At 40.7% G+C, this 25,064-nt stretch overlaps 2 protein-coding genes across 5 annotated transcripts in view; one reads left to right on the forward strand and one right to left on the reverse strand.

Annotated features, from left to right (window-relative positions):
- The first annotated feature begins 416 nt into the window (after positions 1 to 416).
- The window catches only part of LOC101736094 (uncharacterized), a 41,395-nt gene continuing 16,747 nt past the window's right edge, over positions 417 to 25,064 (forward strand). The window contains exons 1-4 of one of the 3 annotated variants that reach the window (XM_062673692.1): positions 417 to 527; positions 23,285 to 23,363; positions 23,679 to 23,864; positions 24,379 to 24,502. In XM_062673692.1, the coding sequence (XP_062529676.1) occupies positions 24,421 to 24,502 (82 nt within the window). In that variant the 5' untranslated portion in view covers positions 417 to 527; positions 23,285 to 23,363; positions 23,679 to 23,864; positions 24,379 to 24,420. The remainder of the gene's footprint in view (positions 528 to 23,284; positions 23,364 to 23,678; positions 23,865 to 24,378; positions 24,503 to 25,064) is intronic. The other 2 variants (XM_062673690.1, XM_012690886.4) reach the window with 2 other exon arrangements.
- On the reverse strand, positions 815 to 15,360 carry LOC101735876 (aldo-keto reductase AKR2E4-like). 2 transcript variants are annotated; one of them, XM_004926722.5, is made up of 7 exons: positions 15,205 to 15,360; positions 6,235 to 6,327; positions 3,749 to 3,931; positions 3,427 to 3,543; positions 3,060 to 3,227; positions 2,773 to 2,973; positions 815 to 1,310 (listed from the first exon to the last, which is right to left on the reverse strand). In XM_004926722.5, the coding sequence occupies exons 1-7, from the start codon at positions 15,250 to 15,252 to the stop codon at positions 1,089 to 1,091; spliced, it is 1,032 nt and encodes a 343-aa protein (XP_004926779.1). In that variant the 5' UTR covers positions 15,253 to 15,360; the 3' UTR covers positions 815 to 1,088. The 2 variants fall into 2 exon arrangements, with proteins under 2 accessions (XP_004926779.1, XP_004926780.1); XM_004926723.5 differs by lacking the exon at positions 15,205 to 15,360 and adding an exon at positions 8,061 to 8,219.

Genomic DNA, 25,064 nt, shown 5'->3' on the forward strand with positions numbered 1-25,064 from the left:
TAATTATTTCTCCCTGTCTATTTTATGGTGCACCACCCGAAACTTTTTTTTTATTGCTTAGATGTGTGGACGAGCTCACAGCCCACCTGGTGTTAAGTGGTTACTGGAGCCCATAGACATCTACAACGTAAATGCGCCACCCACCTTGAGATATAAGTTCTAAGTTCTCAAGTATAATTACAACGGCTGCCCCACCCTTCAAGCTGAAACGCATTACTGCTTCACGGCAGAAATTGGCTGGGTGGCACAAGAGGTCCTACCACACAAAGCCACTAGTCAACTAGTCATTCGTACCACGCTCGACACTGATTATTTGTTGTTTGTTATTAATATAATTTTGTAATTGGCTTTTTATCAATTTACGCTTTTTATTATCTGATTAATTTCGATATGAAACGATTATTTACCAAATAAACGAGAAGGATTGAGTTTTGTTTTGCTTAGTGACAGTTGGTCGGGTTAGCATTGTCCTTTTTTAGGATTGGGACGACTTACTAGTACCTACTACTACGTACTACTGAATAAGGGTGAGACCGATATATTAGTATTCATTATGATATTCGTAATACAGCTTGTATTACGAATACCGTATTAAGTGTAACTCGTTTACCCGTTTTATCGAAGTATATTAAGATATCAGGATATTCACGTATTAGTTAAGGTATTATAATATTACATCATGAATATATTAATATTAGCTAATATTGACAAATATCGGTATTAACCCATCTTTACTACTGAACTACGCACGTACCTACTTAGTTCATGTTGGATGTTCAAGGAGATAAATAGATACAGTAATTAAACAACTTCATTTGCTTTTGTTTTTATTGTACACCACACATGATATATAAGAATATAAAAAATATAAAAATAAAACTTTTCAAAATTGATTAAAACACGATTTATTAATCATGTGTTCATTTTGTTTGTATAATCAGTACAATTAGTACAATTTGATACTCTTAAAATTTCGAAAATGAATGAAACAAACACAAGATGTAATTAAAAAGTGTTTTAAATGATCTGCAACTCGCGAGACGACATTAAAACACAGTAACGCCGTGATGATGACAGTGGAATCCATCCTATACCTTAATAAAAGGGTCAGCGATGGGATTATCAACCTTGTCGAACGGGTAATACGGGTGGTTCTGCCAAAACGACGGCAGGGTGTATCTGGTATGTGTATCGAACCCGTTAATCTTCTCGACCTCGTCTGGTGTAAGAGTGAAGTCGAAGATGTTAATGTTCTCCTCCAGGCGTTTCGGGTTGACGGTTTTGGGGATTGGCACGACTTTGCGCTCAATCTGAAAATTACAAGGTTTCTATTAAATCGACCTAAGTACTTTACCTTTTTTTTATTGCTTAGATGGGTGGACGAGCTCACAGCCTACCAGATGTTAAGTGGTTACTGGAGCCCATAGACATCTACAACGTAAATGCGCCACCCACCTTGAGATATAAGTTCTAAGGTCCCAGTATAGTTACAACGATTGCCGCACCCTTCAAACCGAAACGCATTACTGCTTCACGGCAGAAATAGGCAGGGTGGTGGTACCTACCCGCGCGGACTCACAAGAGGTCCTACCACAAATTATAATTTTGCGGGTTTGATTTTTATTACACGATGTTATTCCTTCACCGTCGTACCTATCGGGAGGAGCAATTACTGACGTCTCCGTGTCCCGAATGACGTCACACGGCGCCGAGTGAGTAATTTGAAGCCTTGCTCGCTATCTAATTAATAATTGACTTACCACACCTTTTACGACCTGATCTCGCTCTTAATATTATCAACTTTTTATCGCGTAGGTTGTTGAATACCACACTACCACGCCTATCTTTAGACAAGAGGTCTATCTCGGCCTTGGAACGCAAGACGTTTAGTAGATTAATCCCTGAGTCACCTTCCGATAACTACGGGAATGGTCCATAGTACTTTAAGCCGACACCGCACTCGGAGTATATTACAATTGCCAGTAGTGGTCACGGGAGATTGAGGTGTTGTGCGATTTGATTATTGATCTAACTACAGTCTTAAGTTTTATTTGTAAAGCAACTGACGTTTCCGCTTCATTGCTCACAAAGAACTGATGCTGACTTGGGGTCTGGTAATTTTGTTTGGCTTGGGACTTAATTTTCATTATGAAACAGTGATAGATAAACTGCGACCCTCGTGCTCCATAGTAAAAGCTTTATTTTAATGAGCTCGTGGATCATCATATTTACTGGTGGTAGGACCTCTTGTGAGTCCGCACGGGTAGGTACCACCACCCTGCCTATTTCTGCCGTGAAGCAGTAATGCGTTTCGGTTTGAAGGGTGGGGCAGCAGTTGTAACTATAATTGAGACCTTAGAACTTATATCTCAAGGTGGGTGGCGCATTTACGTTGTAGATGTATATGGGCTCCAGTAACCACTTAACACCAGGTGGGCTGTGAGCTCGTCCACTCATGTAAGCAATAAAAAAAAAAAAAAATCGCATATACGCTAAATACTGGTTTAAGGAAATGGAGCATTACCAGTCCGTGTACTGTTTTGAAGAATTTTATCAGACCTTGATAGTGCGGAATCCTGCGCAGTAACACCAAAGGAAACTCAGTTATCCCCACTTAAATCTCGATTTGAATACACTTACCAATGCATTTGAGCTTTCAATTACTTGAACGACGTCTTATGGCAAACGTCGGCACTCTAGCTGGATTGGCCCTAAAATTGTCTCTCCATCGCAGCCAATGAATAACAGTAAAAATTCTCTTCAAATACTAACCTGCCATCTCAAGACAATTTGAGGAGTGGTCTTCCCGTATTTCTGGGCGATGGAGCTGAGCACTGGATCGTCGATCTTGGGCCCTTCGACTGTCGAACCATGTCTGGCTACCAAGGAACCGAAAGGAGAATAGCCCATGACTACAACACCTTCAGACTGACAAAATTCCACCATTTCTTTCTGAACGTTTTGGAGGTGAACCTATAAGTAAAAACAAATGTACTTGATAGTAACAAAAGCAACTTGCAATCTGGCAAGAGTCTGGCAGCATCCAAACACATCTCTACCTCTATTTGAATAGCATCAGGTTTGATAGTGCCTTCCTTCAGCACCCTCTCCAACTGCTGCTTGTTGAAGTTAGACAGTCCGATGCCTTTAACTATACCCATTCGCTGAGCATCTTCCAATCCTCGCCAGGTCTCCATGAAGTCTACGTCCGAATGACTATAATCGGCCTATTAAATAACAAAATATTTTTTTATACAATTAAAACATTAAGCTTTTGGTATCTTCATTTTGTTCAAACCAGGTAGGATATTCAAATAGTTCATAATACCGGGTAGTCATTAAAAACACCTAAATTGATGATATTACAGCGTAGTATGTGACTTAAATGAGTGTAAGTTTTATAAATTTAATGACGAAGGATCTTACATTTAATCCAATGGGCCAGTGCATCAAATAAAGATCTATATAATCCAGACCTAGTTTCTTCAGTGAATCGTTTATAGCTTGGGCTACTTCAGTTCTCCGGTGCTGGGTATTCCACAGCTGAAACAATTGAGCAACACGATTTAGAAACAGCAAACTTATAATCTAGGCCTTTAGCAAAGATCCGACGAACCAATGTCCTTAGTTCCTTACATGGAGGACATCTTTAGAAAATGTCGAGTCAATACTGTCACTTGTGTTTGGTTATACCTTCCTCGCCTTTATTAATTAGGCAAATAAAAAAAAGAGATTTCAAATCAAATACCTTAGTAGTGATAAAGATATCTTCTCTTTTGACGACTCCTTCCTCTACCTTCATCTTCACGGCTTCTCCAATTTCTTGTTCAGTTTCGTAAACGGAGGCGGTATCGAAATGACGGTATCCGACATCTATGGCGCGCATTACAACATCACGGAGCTGCTTGTCCTTGGACTTCACTACGCCGTTCTGAAATAACCCACATTGTTGACCGGGAGCTTCGAAGCTTAGTTCCGTCGATGACAACCCAGCCTCCAAATACATTCAGTCGATATATCAAAAAGCAAACTAGAGGTTTTATCACGATAAAGCCTCTGGAGGGTCGATTTGATTAGTAGTTTGATATTGAATACCTCTGTTATGTATGAGTTCCGGTTTGAATTCAAAATAGTCAAAATGGCGGAACGTACCGCGGTCTAACAATATGCCCCTCTACCACCAGAAAAAAGCCAATTAGCGTTCAAAGTTGGCCGGTACAATACGCTTTATACGACGCCCTCGGGGTGGTACTATTCTAAGCCGACACCCGGACGCAAAAGTCTTAAAATAACAAACCGAAATTCTCAGCATGACATTTGATGAGGGGGACCCATAGAGCCACACGCGTAGTACATTCCGGTAAGCCCTCACCCGCTGCATCGTCTATTTTCGACAGAAATGCATCTCGCTGCATGTGAGTTATTTAGAATAGAAATAAATTATGCTGTTGGTCCATGAAAGTACCATCCACAATTGTTTTTTTTTCGGTAGTAATTTAGACGTTGTACATGCGTTACGAGTGTGTGTATACTTAGTCTGGCCATAAATACTGTTACAATTAAAAATAATAAAAAATCTATTGCAAATAACATCTATTACTTTTACAGTGTGTTAGTTTAATACATAAATATAAAACAATTTCAAGTATAAAAAGCTTATTCGAAGTTGTCTCCATTGGCTGCAATACAGTCCTTTAAACGTTGAGGCCAGCTATCAATAGAAGCACGCACTCTTTTCATGGGAAAATTTTTCACTGCCAATCGTACGGATTGTTTTAGGGACTCCAAATTATCATGGAGTTTAGAGCAAGCCGTACTCTCTAAAACTGACCATAAATCATAATCCAGCGGATTAAGATCGGGACTAGACGACGACTAGTCATCAGCTCTGATGAAGTCCGAAACGTTCGTTTCCAACTAAGACTGCGTTAACCGAGGTTTATGACCTGGTGCCGAGTCTTGCTGGAAGGACCATTCTTGATTATTGAACATGGTTTTATTAAGGGGCTTCACTACCTTCTCCAAAATGGTATCTTGATATACTTGTGCCGATGTTTTGATACCTTTTTCGCAAAAGTATGGCTCAGTCACTCCTTCATAGCTAATACCCCACCAAGTCATCACTGAAGTCGGATAGTACCCACGTTGCACTCTGTCGACTAATTGGGAAGCTTCCTTAGAGCTTTGAGCATAAATACGGTCATTTTGTTTGTTAAAATGTTGCTCAATTGTAAAAAATTTCTCATCCGTAAACAAAATTTTTCTATGACCTCCCTTTGCGTACCGCTTCAGTAGTTGTTTCGATTTTACCACCCTATTCTCTTTTAAATTATCATTTAAGAAATGACCAGTACGTCTCATAAAGGCTGCAAGTCCCAAGTCATCTTTTAAAATACGCGACATGGTTCTAGGTGCTATCTTTATCTCCCGAGATAAAATATTTTGTTTTCGGGCAGGACTTCTTCGAATTCTTTCCCTTACTGTTTTGACCACCTTTTTCGTACGAACACTACGTAGACGGCCAGATCTTTTTCTGTCACAAACAGAGGAGGTCTCATTGCACCTATTAATAGCCCGGTACACAAACATTTTACTAATACCAAGCGTATGGAGAGTTTTAAAAATTGTTTTTGGCCCCATACCTACTTTGTGTAATGCAATCACAGCGATTCGGTTCTCTTTATCACCCCACTCCATTTTATTATCGCAAAATATTGTACAATGTATTGGCGCCAAAATGAGAAAACTCAATGAGCAATCATATAAAAATGACAGATTCCAAATTCAAATGTAATATTTTGTTTATTTTTAATTGTAACAGTATTTATGGCCAGACTAAGTATTTTCCTTATGTGTAACACATAACTGGTAGCTTAATTTGATATGTATTTGGAGCATATAATTGCTTGAAAATTAACAATAAATTTAATTAAGTCCCAAATCGTTTAGGAATGAACTAATGAGCTTATAAGCGCTCTTCTGGGTTCTAAGAAATGCGGTTTTATCGCACCAATATAAATAAAATGCTTGTTTTTTTTTTTAAAGTAACTTCAACGTGTTTACGTTTTGTACATATTTTGTTCTTGTTTATCGCTCTTTGAGGTGGTTATCGGAATCTTCACCTTAAGGTTTATTAACCCCTTACTTATTGCTGATTACTCATGTCCTTGAACCACGAAAAATAGAACGATATATTTGGTCTAATAGGTGTGTTGATATACATGATATAATTACCTGATCAAACCCAAGGTACGTGCCCAGGCCGATGGCGGGCATGTCTCTGCCGTTGTTCATTTTTAACGAGGGCACTTCCATCGTTGACGCCAGCTGAGAAATGAAAATGTTTCTTTAATATTGCTTTAGATGGACAAAAAATCTGGCGGCATCTGGTGCTGTCTGGTGTTGAGCAGTTATCGGAGCCCATAGGCTATAGCTGTCACGATCATATGAAGTCTAATATATAAGCTACTTCTAGTTACATTCTTTTACTTTATCATTTCATAAAAAATTTGAATGACAAAAAAATAACAAACTTCCTACAAATCTAGGGTGTTCGGTACAATAGATTGACGCCATTATACATTATATATATTATCTGTATACCCAATGAAACAAGTCAACTTTAAGATAGGCTAAATAAATTGAAATTAATTTCTAAGAAATTAAAAAAAAACAGTAAAGTGTGACGAAAAATAATGAACGAATATACTCAACTAACAGGTACTCAATAACAATATATAAAAGTCGCCAGCGGATAATATAATAGAGTAGATATTTTTCGAGATATGGAGTTGGTTCTGCAAGAAAGATAAAAGTGATAAATGCAGTACAAAATATCTTAAGATTTAAGACCTCCAGACGTCCATAAGGTCGTCTAGAGGTCGAACTTCAAACATAAAAAGTTGTGCGCGTCTAATTTGTAATAATAATTAAGGCACTTCAACGTCGACGCGGAATCATTTCCGATCCTACGGACAGAATCGGGAATTATGAAAGCAGTCGACGTCGCCCAAAGCACGTCATTTCGGATCCTCCCGATCCACTAACGGTGCTTCTAGGTACCTCAAGCACTGGTCATCGTTCTCGTCGAACCCGTCGCTTGCGACGAAGAGCTCGACGAGTAAATTAACCCTCAGACACAGCCCACTGAGTTTCTCGCCGAATCTTCTCAGTGGGTCGCGTTTCCGATCCGGTGGTAGATTCTGCGAAGCACGGCTATTGCTAGGGTTTGTGTTAGCAATGTCGTCAGGCTTGAGCCCCGTGAGCTCACCTACTAGTTAAGGTTACGCTCAAAAAGCCTCTCAAGGCTATCAGCATAGGTAGGAAAAAAAAGTCAACGCGGGAAGGTAGTTTAATATTATCTCCGGCCTTCGCGCGACGTGGACACAATCAAAACTACTTTTACATTTTAATTTCGAGTTTTTATTTTATTTTAGTAAAGTACCTATGTTATTTCCGATGTTTCACTTTCTATACAGTCGTCCGTGATCACGGGAATTGACAATAAATTAAAAGTATAATGACAGTAATAAACGCGAGATTAAACCGGGAAAGCAGTTTAATTAGGGTAGTTTGACCCTAGAGTAGTTTGTAATGACCTTAAATGATAACACCTAATGATCTCTCAACACTAGTCCGCAACATCGGTTCACGACTTAACCTAACCTAATCTATCCTAAGAAGGAAGGAGCCTGGGGATCAGTAATACAGGTCTTTGAACCTAGTACAGACTTCAGCTCTTTCAAAGGCTTACAAAATAAATTATAAGGTTAATTTCCATTTGCATTTGTACTATACCTTTAAGAGAGAAATAAATAAATAATAATAATTATTATTATTATAGTTTAAACATAATATATGAAATTCTTGGAAACCGGAACGCATGCTGCTTCACGACAAAAATGGACAGGACTCTTGTAGCTAAGTACCCGTGCGTCGGCTCATACCACCACGAGTATAATTATATTTTTATTATAGTCTAAAAATATAGAATTACGAAAATGGCTGACATTTAAACATATTAGACTTCAAACGTTAAAAATATGATTATTTTAACTTACTTCTGTTAGATTTTCAACAAGAAACTATTCAACTAAACTGCAAATAGTAGATTTATATTGTCGCGATGCCCGAGCGAATTGTGACTGACGCCAGATACACAATGCGATGAATAAGGAAAGAACGACAGAGTTGTATTAAGTGTACTATCTATGGACAGAATTGTATTGAAGCCAGGTAATCTCAGTAAATGACCACCATTTTACTGCGATTATATTTCATCCCATATCATCTCATTTCATTATATTTCATCCCATATCATCTCATTTCATTAAATTTCATCCCAGTTGATTAATGTTTCAAATTAATCATCTTCATTTCATTTCACTCCATATTATCATTTTTCATAAAATCAAGAATATAAAGTAAAATAAGACATGACTTAAAGGTCTCAGTAACCAGGTCATAAAATCTCTTAAAAAAAAAAAAATGAAGCCAGGTAGATAACCTGCACGGTCAGTATCATCGACATTCCTTTTCATTGGCAACGAGAATTGAATTTTTCTATTTGTCCTTTTTGAAATATTCCACATCCACCGACTCCAAGGTGGCATCTTCTGTGCTATGCACCGTGCACAGACAAGAACCAGTGTGTACTTAAATTCACAGTACTAAACATATTTTACTAGGATACTGATTCCACTCAACTGAACCCGGTCGGAAAACCCTGCCCAGATTAATAGCAATAAACCGAGATTTTTTTTATTGCTTAGATGGATGGACGTGCTTACAGCCCACTTGGTGTTAAGTGGTTACTGTAGCCCATAAACATCTATGACGTAAATGCGCCACCCTCCTTGAGATATAAGTTCTAAGGTCTCAGTATAGTTATCCAGAGATACTCTAACTATATTTGTTAAGCCAGCGGCCGGGAGTGATGGGAGCTCGCGCGGGTTGGTACCGCCAGCCCATCTAGTACTGTTAAAGTCCACGTAATTGCAAAGCAAATGAGAAAATCGGTTTCACGGAACATAGAATAATAGAATAAGAGAAAATAGTTTGAAGCGAGAGCCCCAGGTTGGCTCAGTCCTCATGAACGTCGGCATAGCTGCGATTCGGACACTGTCAAGATGCTGGTCGCCGTTGATGCCGCCTTGGAATAAAAATATGACAGCTCTCCCGATACACCAAGGGCAATTAATTCTAGAACCACGTGATGGCATGTTACAAAATTAATTCTAGAAAAAACTCAAATAATGCCCCCTAATACGGCCACTGAATACGGTTCTGTAAAATTGTTTTATGAGTACCCTCTACTCCTCTGAATTGTTTTCTTATATCTCGATTAGTTTCAAATGTATGAAATTATTGCAACTTATTTCATTATTTTTTTTTTTTTTTAAATATGTTTTGTAAACACAGCTGTTAGAAAAAACACGACAATAAGGATACAGAGTACAAGGGCACTAATTTATAAAATAAACTTAAGTTTCGTTTTTGTAAGATTGGTGTGCAATAGGTATGTAATAATTCTATTCTTTTGTAGACATTAGCACATTAGCACAGGCGGCAGTGAATTTCCTAATATGTTCATTCAATCCCACGTGTAATTATAGGTAATTAACGAGCGGTTCAACTTAAGGCGTGTAGGTATACCCTAAAGTTTATACTTATAACAGGTTTTTTTTTTTTTCAGTGGAATTTAGTTATGGGTTTTTTTTAATCGCCGGTAGCCTAAGGGGCTGTTCCAACCACGTCCGGACGGGTAGGTAAGCTTATGGGCACAACCTGAATAAATTGCTCACAAAAGCCCTTGTTAGGGCAGTGCTTCGCTGAATCTACTGGCCAATGATCGGTGACCGGTGCTGGGGGAGCCTAAAATCATCAAAAGTGAATCCAGAAACTAACGTTAACATCTCAGAGCTTTTTTAGCTGATTTCAATGAAATAAGTGTCTCTAAGAGTATTTTAGGTAAATCAGTGCGGCAAGAAGGGTTGGATACTATCCGGTGTAGCGACTCACCCGGCTACCATCGATGCGATGAAGAATAATTTTCATCTAGTCTATAATGTAAAAGTAAACATTTATACCCACAGTATATAACTAGTCAGGTCATAAGTATTGTCACACAGTAAAAACTTTTCTTTTAGAATGCTGGCCACAAAAAAGTTTATTGAATTCGAATTTCGAATTGTTCATGAAAATAAAAATGTATACTTTTAGAATTTTACTCATTTTTAAATATGGAATGGACGCTTAAAGAAGACCGTGTTGCAGTTATTGCGTTGCATCGTTGCGGTTACGCGCCAATTCAAATTTTTAACATACTGAAAAATTTTAATATAACCAAAAGATTCGTTTATCGTACCATCAAACGATACAATGAAGACTCTAGTGTAGATGACAGGTCAAGAAGTGGTCTCCCTCGGTCTGTTAGGACTCCAGCAGTGATAAAAGCTGTGAAGGCGCGAATTCAAAGAAATCCCAAACGTAAACAGAAACTGTTGGCCCTTCAGATGGGGTTAAGCAGAACCACGGTGAAAAGGGTGTTAAATGAAGACTAGGGCTTCGGGCATATCGAAGAAAAACAGGACATCGTTTGAATGCTCGTCTAATGGACCTGAGACTAAAGAGATGCCGCGCTTTGTTGAAGCGGTACGCGGGAAAAAAATATCGGGAAATAATTTTTTCGGATGAAAAAATTTTTACCGTAGAAGAGAGCTACAACAAACAAAATGATAAGGTGTACGCACACAGTAGTGAAGAAGCGAGCAACCGCGTTCCGCCTGTCCAACGAGGTCATTTTCCATCCTCGCTCATGGTATGGTTGGGAGTTTCTTATTGGGGCTTAACAGAGGTACATTTTTGTGAGAAAGGTGTAAAAACGAATGCAGTTGTGTATCAAAATACAGTCCTGACGAACCTTGTGGAACCTGTTTCTCATACCATGTTCAATAACAGGCACTGGGTATTCCAACAAGATTCGGCGCCAGCTCATAGAGCGCAGAGGACACAAGACTGGCTGGCGGCGCGTGAAATCGACTTCATCCGGCATGAAGACTGGCCCTCCTCCAGTCCAGATATGAATCCGTTAGATTACAAGATATGGCAACACTTGGAGGAAAAGGCGTGCTCAAAGCCTCATCCCAATTTGGAGTCACTCAAGACATCCTTGATTAAGGCAGCCGCCGATATTGACATGGACCTCGTTCGTGCTGCGATAGACGACTGGCCGCGCAGATTGAAGGCCTGTATTCAAAATCACGGAGGTCATTTTGAATAAACTTTAGTGTCATAAGAATCTATGTTTTATTAAGTTCATTTTGGTATATGAATGGTTACATAATGAATAAACTTGTTTCAATTATTTTACATTAAACATGTGACAGAATTTATGACCTGACTAGGTATGTCCAAAGTCCGGAAATTAAACTATGTAAACAGATCTCGCTAAAGTAATAAGCCAGAATAATCTATCCCCTAGCGGATAGGTAGTTCAAGACATTAGCTAGAGCCCCGCGCGCCGAGGCAGATTGCATTCAATTTTTATTCTTCGAAAAAGCGGTGCCACCCGATAACCTTCTTATCGCGATCGCCGCCAACTACATACTCCTCGTCCGACCCAGACGACCGGGAAATACACAGCCGCCATAAACCTAAGCACGTCATGGCGGATCCTCCTGATCCACTCTCTGTGCTGTTAGACTCTCCAAGCACCGGCCATTGTTTTCGCCGAAAAATGCTACTTAACCTACGGGTAAAGCCATTGGAGTTTCTCAGTGGACCAGATCGCCTAACCGTGCGGTGAAGCCGAAAAATTCCCTCAAGACTATCCGCGGTTAAGTTAGGAAACTATAGATTTCGAAGGTTCATGTTAATACCGGCATTGGCCTTTAAGATTACAAGGATGAGTTCACCAAACCGTTAAAGTTAACCTCAGGGTAAGCAACGATAGCGCTCAGGTCACTACTGGTTAGTAAAACCAAGAATAAAGATAAAACACAATCGTATTCGTGATGTTATTTAAAAAAAGTATTGAGTTTACTGATTATTCACTATTTTAGTGTTATCACTGTTCGCTAAGTGATCACAGTTATTAAAACGCGTTCTTGCTTAATGACATTGTTAATGACTGCATATAAAATGTAACCGGGTGGTCACACGGGTCGTTTTTCCACTTCGATAAAGCGGCACGACACGAGAACCCTCTCATCGTGGCCGCCGGTAACTACATTCCCGATCCTGCGGACAGAATGGAAAGCAGTCGACGTCGCCCAAAGCACGTCATCTCGGATCCTCCCGATCCACTAACGGTGCTTTTAGGTACTTCAAGCACCGGTCACCGTTCTCGTCGAACCCGTCGCTTGCGACGAAGGGCTCGACGAGTAAATTAACTCTCAGACACAGCCCACTGAGTTTCTTGCCGGATCTTCTCAGTGGGTCGCGTTTCCGATCCGGTGGTAGATTCTGCGAAGCACGGCTCTTGCTAGGGTTCGTGTTAGCATCGTCGTCAGGTTTGAGCCCCGTGAGCTCACCTACTAGCCACGGTTACGCTGAAATAGCCTCTCAAGGCTATCAGCTTAGGTAGGAAAAAAAAAAGGAAATTTTTTAGAATCGAGTCATCCGAGCCAAGCATTTTATGCAACGGCACACGTCATCCGCCACCATCGACGACACAACATAAACAACAGCTGCTTATTAGTTAAGAGTCTATCATCAGTGTATATACATTTAAAACGCTGATGCAATACCCAATTGCAGGTCCAAACAACACATTGTTTAATATAAAAAAAATGTGTGCGTGTACTAGTGTACACACGTAAGAAGTGAAACTTGTTTATGGCCTTATTTTTCGAAAAATGATCTACATGCAACTTTCTAGAAATTGGTTAAATAAAGTTAAATTAGATAAAGTTTAAACAAAAGGATTTTATTATCATAGACATGAATACAAAAAAGTTAAATTAGATAAAGTTTAAACAAAAGGATTTTATTATCATAGACATGAATACAAAAAAGTTAAATTAGATAAAGTTTAAACAAAAGGATTTTATTATCATAGACATGAATACAAAACAGATGGCGCGTAACGGAAAAAAGTGACGCGTAACCGAAAAATGTGACGGTAAATTTTTTTCCAACGCCGATAAGGAAGTTTCACTTCAAAAGTACTTACAACCTTAAAAATAGTTGTTTAATTTATTTAATTGACAAATTAACGAGTCTTTTTTTAAAACTGCTCAGGATATTAGAGCGATATTTATGATAAATTTTTTTATTGGCCTTGTAGACAGACGAGCATAGGTCCCACCTGATAGTGAATGGTTACCTGATAGTGAGCTAGACCTATGCATACCGTTGTATCGCGATCGGTCCTTGACGCGTGAGCAAATATTCAATTTAATCCGAAGTCTTAAAATCATTGACAATGATGTTCGAAGTTTCCGTTACATAATATAACAATGCCAAAGTAATAAATGTGTATTAAAAAATTTATTAAGCCCCATTTAAAAATTGCAAAGAAGACACTTTTGTTATAATTAACTTCAGGAAAAAGAACAGTGTCACTGAATAAAAAAACACCACTATCAACATGTTGTCTGACTCTTCAAATCGTTCATGCATCTGGCTTGAAGAGTAGCACTAGCTCCGCTACAAGCCATTGAGGCTTCAATGAAATATGTTAAGGTAGGAGGAATTGGTTTTTACGGATGGGCTGGGAGTTGATCACTTGATTGCTGGACTGGGTATTCCTCTGCAGATATACAGTGCAGCTATGTGTACCATAGACAACATCGAAGCCTATAAACACTCAGCCCACTGAGTTTTCTCGCCAGATCTTCTCAGTGGGTCGCGTTTTCGATCTGGTGATAGATTTTGCGAAGCACGGCTCTTGCTAGGGCCAGTGTTAGCAACGCCTCCTGGTTTGAGCCCCGAGAGCTCACCTACACGTTAGGGTTACGCTAATATAGCCTCTGAAGGCTTAGGTAGGATTAAAAAAAATGAACACCACAGCACAAAAACCGACATTAACTCAGTTGAAAGTCTCGATTGAAGTAATGATCTTGTGAAATAATAAAAATATTACAGGGCCGAACCGCACTGTCGCCTGTCCCCTAAATAGGACGTATCGTGGGAACCTGATACTGATATCTACGCTTCTATATTTTTAAATATCTATACTTTTATACTTAATATTATAAAGAGGAAAGATTTGTTTGTTTGTTTGTATTGAAAAGGCTCCGAAACTACTGAACCGATTTGAAAAATGCTTTCACTGTTTGGAAGCTACACTATTCCCGAGTGACATAGGCTATAATCTTTTTTGAAAAAAATTACGGATCCTTACTTAAACTCCAATAATGTAACCCAACGTGTAAAAAAATTACTTAAAATATTCTTTACATTACGTGCCCTGCGAAAACTATTGATGGTAGAATAAAATAATGTAATACGACTTTGTAGAATACATTATAATTTACAGAAAGTGTCGGGACAGCATATGTCTAACATTTATAGTTATGCCGCAATAAGTGTTCTTTTATTTAAAAAAATGAAACAACGTCAAATATCGTTGAAATTTTTGTTAAAGACCCGAGCGGAGCCGGAGCGGGCCGCTTGTATGCAATAAACAAAGAACCAACAAACCTGTTCATCGTACGAATATACGTAACAATAAAAACAAAATAAACAATAATTAAGGAGCATTTTTAACGGCGTAGTTGCCCAGCATCAGATATCTCTAGGCTAGTAAAGAATCAAAATCGTGTGGCGAGTACTGTCAATTTAATACAAGATACCCTACTAAACTAATGTTACCAAGTATAAATACTCGTTACTACCATACAAACTGTTATCCTATGACTATCAGAATATTTAATAAGATACCAAACAGCATAAGAGATCTTCCACTAACTCAATTTAAAAGAAAATTATATTTATGGCTAATAGACAAGGCTTATTATAGTGTGCAAGAATTTTTAAATGATAAGTGTTGTACATAATAAAATATTAGAATAAGAAGTGATAGAATGTAAAAATAGATAGATTTAGTAAATTTTGTGTTATAATTAATATAAGAATAAATTAAATTTTCGCATGCCTAAACAGGCGAAATATATGAAACTATGTCCTATATCTTGTAAACTATATTTCTGGCGAATAAAGATTTTCTTTCTTTCTTTCTTTCAATAATAATGTACTCACCCCAAGCCCCCACAGGGACAGTACGAGGAGTCGCGCGCACACCGCCATGTCTGAAGCACTAATATAACAAAACTTAGAAATCAGCTTTCAAAGTTGAGGATAAAATTATTTTAATTCGTTAGCGCGCGGGAAACGTCTCAGTAGTACTGTGCATTCAAATATAACAACTCTAATTATTGTAAGAGGTTTGGTTGTATTAAGAATTTTAGTACTTAATGTTGTATGTTATTAAGTTTCTAACAAATTTTACAATAGTTCGTTCATACATTTTTAGAAAAGATTATGGGTATTTTAATCTTGAAATGGCGGAAATAAACCGATTAGCAAAGCTCCGATTTGAAGAACGTTGATATTAATTAATTACTTTTTTTTTTTTTTGCAGTTCCTCTTCAGTCCTGAAGGTTGGCCGTTATCTTCCTGTATTCCTTTCTGTCAGCAGCCAGCTGGAACAGCTGTTCGACGGAGGCAATACCGGTCCACTCCCGGATATTCCGGAGCCATGACTTTTTCCTTCGCCCAGCACGTCTCTTTCCGTCCAGGTTCAACTCTGTTTGAGCATGTGCAAGAGGGGACTAACCGCGTGCTTGAGCAGTACCCATCTGCGGAGGTGGTGGTTCTTGGAGACTTTAACGCTCACCATCAAGAGTGGTTGGGGTCCAGAACCACTGACCTCCCGGGTCGGACTGCCTACGATTTCGCCTTGGCCTACGGCTTCTCCCAGCTGGTGACACAGCCCACCCGTGTCCCAGATATCGAGGGGCACGAACCTTCTTTGTTGGACCTTCTGTTGACCACGGATCCGGCCGGATACAGTGTGGTGGTCGACGCTCCGCTTGGATCGTCTGATCACTGCCTTATTCGTGCTGCCGTACCACTCTCTCGTCCTGGTCGTCGAACGACGACCGGGTATCGTAGAGTTTGGCGGTATATGTCAGCAGATTGGGATGGATTGCGTGAATTTTACGCATCCTACCCATGGGGGCGGTTCTGCTTTTCCTCTGCTGATCCTGACGTCTGTGCGGACCGTCTTAAAGACGTGGTGCTCCGGGGGATGGAATTGTTTATTCCCTCCTCTGAAGTGCCCGTTGGGGGTCGCAGCAGACCCTGGTATAACAATGCCAGTAGGGATGCTGCACACCTCAAGCGGTCCGCATACGTGGCATGGGATAATGCCAGGAGACGTCGGGATCCTAACATCTCAGGGGAAAGGCGGAAATATAACGCCGCTTCCAGGTCCTACAAGAAGGTAATTGCCAAGGCGAAGTCGGAGCACGTTGCTAGAGTTGGCGAGCGATTAAAGAGCTATCCCTCCGGGAGCCGTGCTTTTTGGTCGCTCGCCAAAGCTGCAGAAGGAAACTTTTGTAGGTCTAGTCTCCCACCACTGCGCAAGTCCGATGACACTCTGGCCCACAGCGCGAAAGAGAAGGCTGACCTTCTGGTCAAACTCTTCGCCTCGAACTCGACTGTGGACGACGGGGGTGCCACACCACCGAACATCCCCCGGTGTGATAGCTCCCTGCCGGATATCTGCTTCACACAGTGTGCAGTTAGGCGGGAGCTCCGACTCCTGGACGTCCATAAGTCGAGTGGGCCAGACGGCATCCCCGCAGTGGTTCTGAAAACGTGCGCCCCTGAGCTGACACCTGCGCTAACGCGTTTGTATCGCCTCTCTTATTGCGCTAACAGGGTTCCGTCTTCATGGAAGACCGCCCACGTCCACCCTATCCCCAAGAAGGGTGACCGGTCGGACCCGTCGAGCTATAGGCCTATCGCGATAACTTCCTTGCTTTCCAAGGTGATGGAGCGAATAATAAATACACAACTCCTGAAGTATCTTGAGGATCGCCAGCTGATCAGTGACCGACAGTACGGTTTCCGTCACGGTCGCTCAGCTGGCGATCTTCTTGTATACCTTACTCACAGGTGGGCTGAAGCCTTGGAGAGCAAGGGCGAGGCTCTTGCTGTGAGCCTTGATATCGCGAAGGCCTTCGACAGGGTCTGGCATAGGGCACTTCTATCGAAGCTACCATCTTACGGAATCCCCGAGGGACTCTGCAAGTGGATCGCTAGCTTTTTGGATGGGCGGAGCATCACGGTCGTTGTAGACGGTGACTGCTCTGATACCATGACCATTAACGCTGGCGTTCCACAAGGTTCGGTGCTCTCCCCCACGCTTTTCATCCTGTATATCAATGACATGCTGTCTATTGATGGCATGCATTGCTATGCGGATGACAGCACGGGGGATGCGCGATATATCGGCCATCAGAGTCTCTCTCGGAGCGCGGTGCAAGAGAGACGATCAAAACTTGTGTCTGAAGTGGAGAACTCTCTGGGGCGAGTCTCCGAATGGGGTGAATTGAACTTAGTTCAATTCAACCCGATAAAGACACAAGTTTGCGCGTTCACTGCGAAGAAGGACCCCTTTGTCATGGCGCCGCAATTCCAAGGAGTATCCCTGCAACCTTCCGAGAGTATCGGGATACTTGGGGTCGACATTTCGAGCGATGTCCAGTTTCGGAGTCATTTGGAAGGCAAAGCCAAGTTGGCGTCCAAAATGCTGGGAGTCCTCAACAGAGCGAAGCGGTACTTCACGCCTGGACAAAGACTTTTGCTTTATAAAGCACAAGTCCGGCCTCGCGTGGAGTACTGCTCCCATCTCTGGGCCGGGGCTCCCAAATACCAGCTTCTTCCATTTGACTCCATACAGAGGAGGGCCGTTCGGATTGTCGATAATCCCATTCTCTCGGATCGTTTGGAGCCTCTGGGTCTGCGGAGGGACTTTGGTTCCCTCTGTATTCTGTACCGCATGTTCCATGGGGAGTGCTCTGAGGAATTGTTCGAGATGATACCGGCATCTCGTTTTTACCATCGCACCGCCCGCCACCGGAGTAGAGTTCATCCATACTACCTGGAGCCACTGCGGTCATCCACAGTGCGTTTCCAGAGATCTTTTTTGCCACGTACCATCCGGCTATGGAATGAGCTCCCCTCCACGGTGTTTCCCGAGCGCTATGACATGTCCTTCTTCAAACGAGGCTTGTGGAGAGTATTAAGTGGTAGGCAGCGGCTTGGCTCTGCCCCTGGCATTGCTGAAGTCCATGGGCGACGGTAACCACTCACCATCAGGTGGGCCGTATGCTCGTCTGCCTACAAGGGCAATAAAAAAAAAAAAAAAAAAAAACTTTGCCCATAATTATCAGCTGCAGCAGCATGTATCGATCGTTCCTGAGCACGTGGCCGAGATACTCTATCTTGCGCTTTTTGATAGCAGGCAGCATTTTCCGGGACATATGAACGCGCTGAAGCACGGTTTCGTTCCTGACCTGAATTAATTACTATTAATTGTTATTACAATCAATGTAATCACGCACGGAGTCGCACCTCAAACACAAATAATTCTAGTGACAGCTTACGTCTTTTTTATTAAAAACCAGCTGACCCGGCAGACTTTGTAGTGCCTCAATCGATAAATAAAAGACCTAAACTTTTGTACAAAATAAACTTAAAACAAACAAAAGGAATCCGTCCGACGGGGGACACATCAAAGGGAAAACAAAATTGTTATTTTTATTTATGTCTGGGCTTTTTCTTAATTATCTACCTTTTAAACCTTCTCTGGACTTCCACAAATAATTCAAGACCAAAATTAGCCAAATCGATTCAGCCGTTCTCGAGTTTTAGCGAGACTAACGAACAGCAATTCATTTTTATATATAGAGATAATGTTTTATTTTTATTGAAGTCGTGTCGCGTAATTCTCAAAAATTATAATATGGGTAATTGCTGGTTGTAAGGCGTTCTGCAAGTCCGGAATAGGTATCACCACTTATTTTTGCAGCGAAGCAGTAATACGTTTCGGTTTGAAAGGTTTTCAAAACTAGCGACCCGCCCTCGCTTCGCTTCGGAAACATTAAAACACACATGAAACCAAAAAAAATAAATAAAAAATAAATAAAAAAAGTAGCCTATGTTCATCAGGGACAATGTCGGCTTCTAATGGAAAAAGAATTTTTCAAATCGGTTCAGTAGTTTCGGAGCCTATTCGAAACAAACAAACAAACAAATCTTTCCTCTTTATAATATTAGTATAGATGTAACTTTGAAGTCGTCGTGGCCTAAAGGATAAGACGTCCGGTGCATTCGTATGTAGCGATGCACCGGTGTTCGAATCCCGCAGGCGGGTACCAATTTTTCTAATGAAATACGTACTCAAGAAATGTTCACGATTGACTTCCACGGTGAAGGAATAACATCGTTTAATAAAAATTACACCCGTAAAATTATAATTTGCGTAATTACTGGTGGTATAGTAGGACCTCTTGTGAGTCCGCACGGGTAGGTACCACCGCCCCGCTTATTTCTGCCGTGAAGCAGTAATGCGTTTCGGTTTGAAGGGTGGAGCAGCCGTTGTACTGTAAAATCTGAGACCTTAGAACTCTGATGTCTCAAGATGGATGGCGGCATTTACGTTGTAGATGTTTATGGACTCTGGTAACCACTTAACACCAGGTGGGCCGTGAGATCGTCCACACATCTAAGCAATAAAAATTAAAGGGTAAGTGTCTCATGTCGTGGTTGGACGCATTGACGTAGTGATGTCCATAGGCCTTCGATTACGACTTACGACCAGATGGTATACTAGTTCAGGGCCCACCTGGTATTAAGCGGGAACTATAACTGCTGAGACGTTTCAAAATGAAAGTTGTGAACCGTGAAACATTCCATATGGTACTAACCATAATTATAAAATAATAAAATAATAATAAATATTTACTAACAATCACGCCACGTTAACTGGTCCCGTGCTAAGTTCGTAAAGAACTTGTGTTACAGGTACCAGATAACGGAAATAAATGTAAGATTTTTATTATACACATACATATATTTAATATACATCCATAACCCTGGAAAATACATTTATATTTATCATACAAATATCTTCCCTTGGTGGGATTCGAACCTGCGACCCCCTTGTGTAGTGACCATGTCACTTACCACTACACAATAACACGCTACACGGTATGTATTTGTCCGTCGTCATGAATTTTGATTAAAAATTTATAATAATTTCTTTAAAGACAGTACTACTTCACTGTGCACTCATATTACAATAGAATCTGTACCTTAGCATCTGCCACATAGAGTCATATTTCCTTCTAAGACACTTGAGGGATTCTCCCCTACAGATGTGTTACCGAATTTAGAATAGAAAAACCCTATAAATTTAATTATTTTTAGTTCCGCGATACTTTTTTTTTTTTTTTTTTATGATTGAGAGATTACTGGTGGCCCGAAGGCCTTTCCAGTTTCACCAGGACAGGTGGGCGAGCAAAGGCTCAGCCAGGAGTCCGCGATACTCTACCGCGGAGCCACCTCGCCCTGCGGCTTGAAGGACTCAGGAACTGACAGCTCATGGGAGCCGAAGCCGGTCCGCACTCACACCTCACCGCCCGCGGACTTCATTCAACTACCTACTACATTACTTTACCAGTCTGGTACCTGTTTAATTATATACGGTACCCCTTACATAATACTCTATACAATAGTTAACATGTATCTATAACAAGGGCCAGCGAAGCGGACGGGTACAGCTAGTTGGCCTCTAAAATGTTGGGAGTCCTCAACAGAGCGAAGCGGTATTTCACGCCTGGGCAGAGACTTGCGCTTTATAAAGCTCAGGTCTGGCCTCGCGTGGCGTACTGCTCTCACCTCTGGGCCGGGGCTCCCAAATACCAGCTACTTCCATTTGACTCCATACAGAAACGCTGTTCGGATGGTCGATAGTCCCGCTCTCACGGATCGCTTGGAACCTCTGAGTCTACGGAGGGCATTCGGTTCTCTCTGTGTTTTATACCGTATGTTCCATGGTTCCATTATTTTCCCTTCTCTACCCTTTAATTTTGAACTGCTTTCCCTTATATCGACTTATTGCTATTCAATAAATTCGTGCTACAAATCAAACCAACGCAGTTTATTTTGCTGCCAAACCGGAACAATTACTAATTAATTACTTATGTAATTATAAATACATAAGCAATTCCTCATTTTGTTGATAGGAATCACTGGTAGCCTAAGGAGGTATTCTAACAACTCAGGGACTGATATGTGAGCGCATTGGCTCAACTTGACGGAATTGGTGAACTGGCCATAGCAAGAGCAGTTCTTCGCTGAATCTACCACCGGTTCGCGACCCACTGAGAAGATGCGGCCACAAACCAATGCTTGGGGAGTCTTTATGCACCGAGAGTGAATCCGGAGGATCCATCAAGACATGCTTTAGATGGCGGTAGCTTTTGATCAAACACAACCTTGATGTGCCGATGAGTAGGTTACATAAGATACGAAATTCATTCAGGTGTCTGTCTGTGCGCCTGTACAACAAAACCCCACAAGATGTTCAGAACCTACATATACATAGGTTTAAGAAAACTATTAAAGAACATCTGTGCAATAAAGCTTACTATAAAGTCAATGATTATCTAGAAGATTGCAAAAATTGGGATTGCTCTCTCCGGGCATTTCAATATTGCAATAATTGTTACGTTATAATAGTTACATCTTGTAACAATGAATATTTAAAAAAATCTAATATAAAAAAATAATGTAATATTTAAAAAAAAAGACATGCCCGCTGAGTTTCTTGCCAGTTCTAGGCTAGTTTTTGTGAATTGGCGTTAGTTCTTTTTGACGTTCAACAAGTAAGTATGTACTTTCATTTATGTTGAATAAAAAAATTACACTACTTAGTTGCACTACCGTTTCCATACATCTCCTAGTCACATGCATCTCCTCTCTACGCATCACATGTCCATACCACGCCAACCGTCCGCTCCTTAATTTGTTGCTTACCGGGGCTACTTATTTTTATGGTGAGATTAAAGTCGCTAAATGCTAAGAGCTTTGAAGTCGTCGTGGCCTAACGGATAAGACGTCCGGTGCATTCGTATGTAGCGATGCACCGGTGTTCGAATCCCGCAGGCGGGTACCAATTTTTCTAATGAAATACGTACTCAACAAATGTTCACGATTGACTTCCACGGTGAAGGAATAACATCGTGTAATAAAAATGAAACCCGCAAAATTATAATTTGCGTAATTACTGGAGGTAGGACCTCTTGTGAGTCCGTGCGGGTAGGTACCACCACCCTGCCTATTTCTGCCGTGAAGCAATAATGCGTTTCGGTTTGAAGGGTGGGGCAGCCGTTGTAACTATACGTGAGACCTTAGAACTTATATCTCAAGGTGGGTGGCGTATTTACGTTGTGGATGTCTATGGGCTCCAGTAACCACTTAACACCAGGTGGGCTGTGAGCTCGTCCACCCATCTAAGCAATAAAAAAAAAGAAAGCTACCACGCCTTTTTTAAATAAATTAAAGTTACACTTATAATCGATCCGGGGCACGTAGTGGTCGCGGTCTGAGGCATAAGTCAGCCGGCGTACGCGGCTTGAGCGACGCCGCGCCGGGGTTCGAGTGTTCCGATACCAATGCTTCTTCTGGAATACGTTTAAATGTTCTTCACAAAAATGACTTCAACAGTGAAGGAATAACATTGTGTAATAAAAACAAAACTGTTAAAAATTATAATTTGGGTAATTATTACTATTGAGACATAAGACCTCAAGTCTCGACGTGGGTGGTAGCATTGATGTTATGATGTCTGTGGGCTATGGTAGTCACAATACCAGATGGGCTGCGAGCTCTATTTGAATTTAATTATAATCCACTTGTCATGGGTGGGGTCTCGTTTTAAAACGTAGGTCATAAAATATGTTTATTCTATCTATATATATAAAAATGAATTGCTGTTCGTTAGTCTCGCTAAAACTCGTAAAAGGCTGGACCGATTTGGCAAATTTTGGTCTTGAATTATTTATGGAAGTCCAGAAAAAGTTTAGGAGGTAGATAGATATGAAATTAAATAAAAATAACAATTTTGTTTTTTCTTTGATGTGTCTCCCGTAGGACGGATTCCTTTTGTTTGTTTTAAGTTTATTTTATACAAAATCTTAGGTCTTTTATTTATCGATTGAGGCACTACGAAGTCTGCCGGGTCAGCTAGTTTGGAATATTTGAGTCTCCGGTATCGAGCGAGCGATCGCATATTAAAAGCTCATTCTCTACCACTAAGTAACGAGCGCACAGCCAGCGGATGTGTAAGTTTGTAAACATTTACTTTTTTCCTTTATGTTCTGATATCAAGTACAGTGGTGAACAAAAACGTTTTACTAAAAATCTAATTATATTCTTTCAGCTAAGGTTTTCTATACACGACTCGTGTTTTTGATTTTTGACTCGAATTTTTGATTGTTTTTTGAATGTAAATTGTGTTTTGGTGTGCAATAAAGTGTATTCTCTCTCTCTCTCTCTCTCTCTCTCGTGCCGCTGTCAACACTCACGGGTATTTTTTTCCAAACCGAATGCTGACTTCTGTCGTAAGACATGAGTTCCAATTTTCAATGGCATTGCAGAACTCCTGCCCCACCCTTCTAACTTGGAACCCATATCTGCCTCGCGACAGATGTAGAGCAGATGAGGGCACCCACCAGTCGGCGCTCATAATACGCCCTAACACAAGTAAAATATTGACTCGAGAATTGAGACATCCACGTCTCATGTTATGATGTCGATGTATTCCCATCAGAGCGTGAGATTAGGTGAGTTGTTGACAGCTTAATTTTGTCACAGAGTAATTTTCTAATAATAATCCCTACTAATATATAAATGTGAATGTAAGTTTGTTTGTTACGCTTTCACGCGAAAACTACTCAACCGACCATCATGAAACTTTGTACACATATTGTTGGAGGTATTAGAAGTAACATAGGATACTTTTTAGTATTAAAAAAATATATATTTTGTACGAAAAATAAAAAAATTGTTTGTCAAAAAATCTCAAAATCTAGCTTCTTCAACGCCATCTACCGGTTCAGTAATGAAGTTCCAATCCTGAGTACTGTAAATGAAGTCGCGGGTAAAATTTAGCGTTATGCCAAAGTAACTATTCCACGCGAAGTCGCGGGCAAAAGCTAGTATGATATAAATCTTGAAAAAAATATAATTACACCAGTTATACAAAAAATACATCAAATTATTTTTCAGTTAAAGACAATTTCAAAATAAATTTATTTTTCTTTCTGACTGTACCAATTATCCGATTACTCCTTGTAGGGACCGTCGCACACACCGCATTCGTTTGGTCAACTCCTATCAATGACAATGTTAGCCTTTGTACTGGTGGGATTGATCACCACCATCAGCGCTGGACCATCAAACGACTCTTTCAAGGATCAGTGTAAGTTTGTTTATAACAATAAGTGCAGTGGCCCACTCATGCTTGGTCTCTTTCGATCGTACCGTACAGTCAGACTTTCAATGACAAAACATTTTTTTGACGTAGTAGCTATTACTACTGGATCCCCTTAACTCATCCGTAGTAGTGTTATCCTTTCCTAAATTACAAACCTCCCCCAAAATTTTACTGGTGGCTTTTTTTTCATTGCTCTTGTAGGCAGACGAGCATAAGGCCCACCTGATGGTGAGTGGTTACCGTCGCCCATGGACTTTAGTAATGCCAGGGGCAGAGCCAAGCCGCTGCCTACCGCTTAATACTCTCCACAAGCCTGGTTTGAAGAAGGACATGTCATAGCGCTCGGGAAACACCGTGGAGGGGAGCTCATTCCATAGCCGGATGGTACGTGGCAAAAAAGACCTCTGGAAACGCACTGTCGATGACCGCAGTGGCTCCAGGTAGTATGGATGAACTCTACTCCGGTGGCGGGCGGTGCGATGGTACAAACGAGATGATGGTATCAAGCCTACCCAATTTCGCAGCATTCGCGTGTTCTGGTCTGATG

Source organism: Bombyx mori, chromosome 2 (genome assembly GCF_030269925.1).
Source record: "Bombyx mori chromosome 2, ASM3026992v2".
NCBI classification, from domain to species: domain Eukaryota; kingdom Metazoa; phylum Arthropoda; class Insecta; order Lepidoptera; family Bombycidae; genus Bombyx; species Bombyx mori.